The sequence below is a fragment of the Chrysochloris asiatica genome, unplaced genomic scaffold (genome assembly GCF_000296735.1).
Source record: "Chrysochloris asiatica unplaced genomic scaffold, ChrAsi1.0 scaffold00132, whole genome shotgun sequence".
In the NCBI taxonomy this organism is placed as follows: domain Eukaryota; kingdom Metazoa; phylum Chordata; class Mammalia; order Afrosoricida; family Chrysochloridae; genus Chrysochloris; species Chrysochloris asiatica.
This window is the reverse complement of record NW_006408650.1, coordinates 926812-928829: the sequence shown is the minus strand read 5'-3', so window position 1 is coordinate 928829 and position 2018 is coordinate 926812. Positions and strand designations below refer to the sequence as shown.

The 2018-nt window shown below is 55.1% G+C and overlaps 1 protein-coding gene across 1 annotated transcript in view; it reads right to left on the bottom strand.

The window, feature by feature from the left end:
* Nucleotides 1–993, bottom strand: part of CD7 (CD7 molecule) — a 13573-nt gene extending 12580 nt beyond the window's left edge. Inside the window, exon 1 of the mRNA XM_006869620.1 lies at nucleotides 903–993. Coding sequence (XP_006869682.1) covers nucleotides 903–993 — 91 coding nt within the window. The remainder of the gene's footprint in view (nucleotides 1–902) is intronic.
* Between the last annotated feature and the right edge of the window lie 1025 nt (nucleotides 994–2018).

Here is a 2018-nt window from a genome sequence, read left to right as displayed (position 1 = left end):
CAGATCTATAGGGACAGCATGGTGGGGGTGGTCCATCCTGTCTCAGATCTACAGGGACAACATGGTGGGGGAGATCCACCCTGCCCCAGATCTATAGGGACTGCATGGTGGGGGTGGTCCACCCTGTCTCAGATCTATAGGGACAACATGGTGGGGGTGGTCCACCCTGCCTCAGATCTATAGGGACAACATGGTGGGGGAGATCCACCCTGTCCCAGATCTATAGGGACAGCATGGTGGGGGTAGACCCTGTCCTAGATCTACAGGGACAGCATGGTGGGGGCACCCAAGACTGGCCCTCAGCTCCAGGAAAAGCCACAACTCCCCTGGGTTATCTGAACACAGTGGGCCTCACCTGTCCACTGATCAGGCCACCATCCAACCCTGTTGCTGCTACTGCCAGCCGGGCATGGGGGATCTAAGAGGAGGGCCCCCTCCATGAGGCACGGGGCCCAGAATGCACATGCTTTTCCTGTTTCTTATGATTCTGAGCCAGCTCTAAGCTCTGGGCCAGGTCTCCCCCTTACCCCCACCCCCCCAGACACACACTGGAGTTTCTGGGGAGCTTAAAACTTGCTGATGCCTGGCCTTCCCAACTTGATAGGTTCGGGGTGTAATGGCCAGCCATCTGTAAAGTTCCTGGTGATGTCACTGGTGGCCAGGGTGGGAATCCATCTAAGCTAGATCACAGGGGTTGAAGGCTGCCTGAGACCCTGGCCCTTTCTGGTCCCGCACACACCCATGTCCTAAAGGGTCAGGACCCTCTCTGTCCATGGAACCTGGGAGTCAGTACAAGGCATGGGGCCTTGCACCTGTCTCCTCAGGGCCTTGGGTTCTCAGGTGTCTGTCACTACCCAGGACCCAGCCTCATCCCTCTGCAGACAGAGTGGGGAGACCCTTACCTCCACATTGCACACTCAGGGAGGCAACCAGGTACAGCAGGGACCAGTGCACGCTGCGGAGGGGGCCATGTGTCCAGGGCAAGGCCCACATGGCCAACAGCAGGATGGAGGTGACCTCAGGGCTCCCTCTCCCTGGTCACTGGTTGTTGAGACTTCCTTGTAAGAAGGAAAACGGATGGGTCAAATGTCAGAGGCCAGCCAGGGCCTAGAAGCCTAGGTTCAACCAGAGCCAAGCTGCAGGAACAAGCACTCCCTCCCTGTCCAGGAGACAATGTTTAAACCAAGTGACAAAAATGAAGACACGAGAAGACGGAGGGGGAGGGAAGGGGAATGGCACAAGGGCGTTCAACATCGGTACTTGGAGGTGATGAGAGTGAGTTTGCCTTTCCTGTAGCAGGGAGTCCTTGAGGGGTGCAAGCTAGTAACAATTTCACTTGGAAGTTGGAGGTCTGAACCGACTCAGAGGTGCTGCACAAGAAAGTCCTGGCCACTGAAAACCCTACAGAGCAGAGTTCTGTGCGGACACACGAGGTAGCTGGGCGTCTGAGTCTTGTCTCAACAGCTACTGTTATTTTAGCTTAAAGTGTCCTTTTATAAAGGTCTTGCCAGGACCTATAGCCCTGGTAGCCCTTTAGGATAAGCATTGGACTGCTAACCACACGGTGGGCAGTTCAAACCCAGCAGTCACTCCTTGGGAGACAGATGAGGCTTTCTGTTCTCGTAAAGATTTACAGGCTGGGAAACCCTGTGAGCTGGAAACGGCTCGGTGGTAGCGGTTTGTTGGTGTTTGGTTTCCTGGGGCCTGGAAAATCTGTAGGTGGCCCAGGTTTGATGGGTTTTCATGCTCAAATCTCACGTCCATCTGTCCATCTGAGAGTCATTCTGGTAAACAGCATAGAACATGGACCACCTGCCCATGTTTCCCCAGAAGACAGCAGTTATGCCGAGTGTGTACTCCAGGCAGCTCCACAAACCCCACATGGGACCCCACCCTGGACCTGCCGGTGGGCCACTCTGCTCCAGGACCACCCAGGGCTGGATAAGTTGCCTCATTATCTGTGTTCACACCTTCTTATGTTTAGTCTCCCATAAGAACCTAACCTTAGCCGTTTCCCT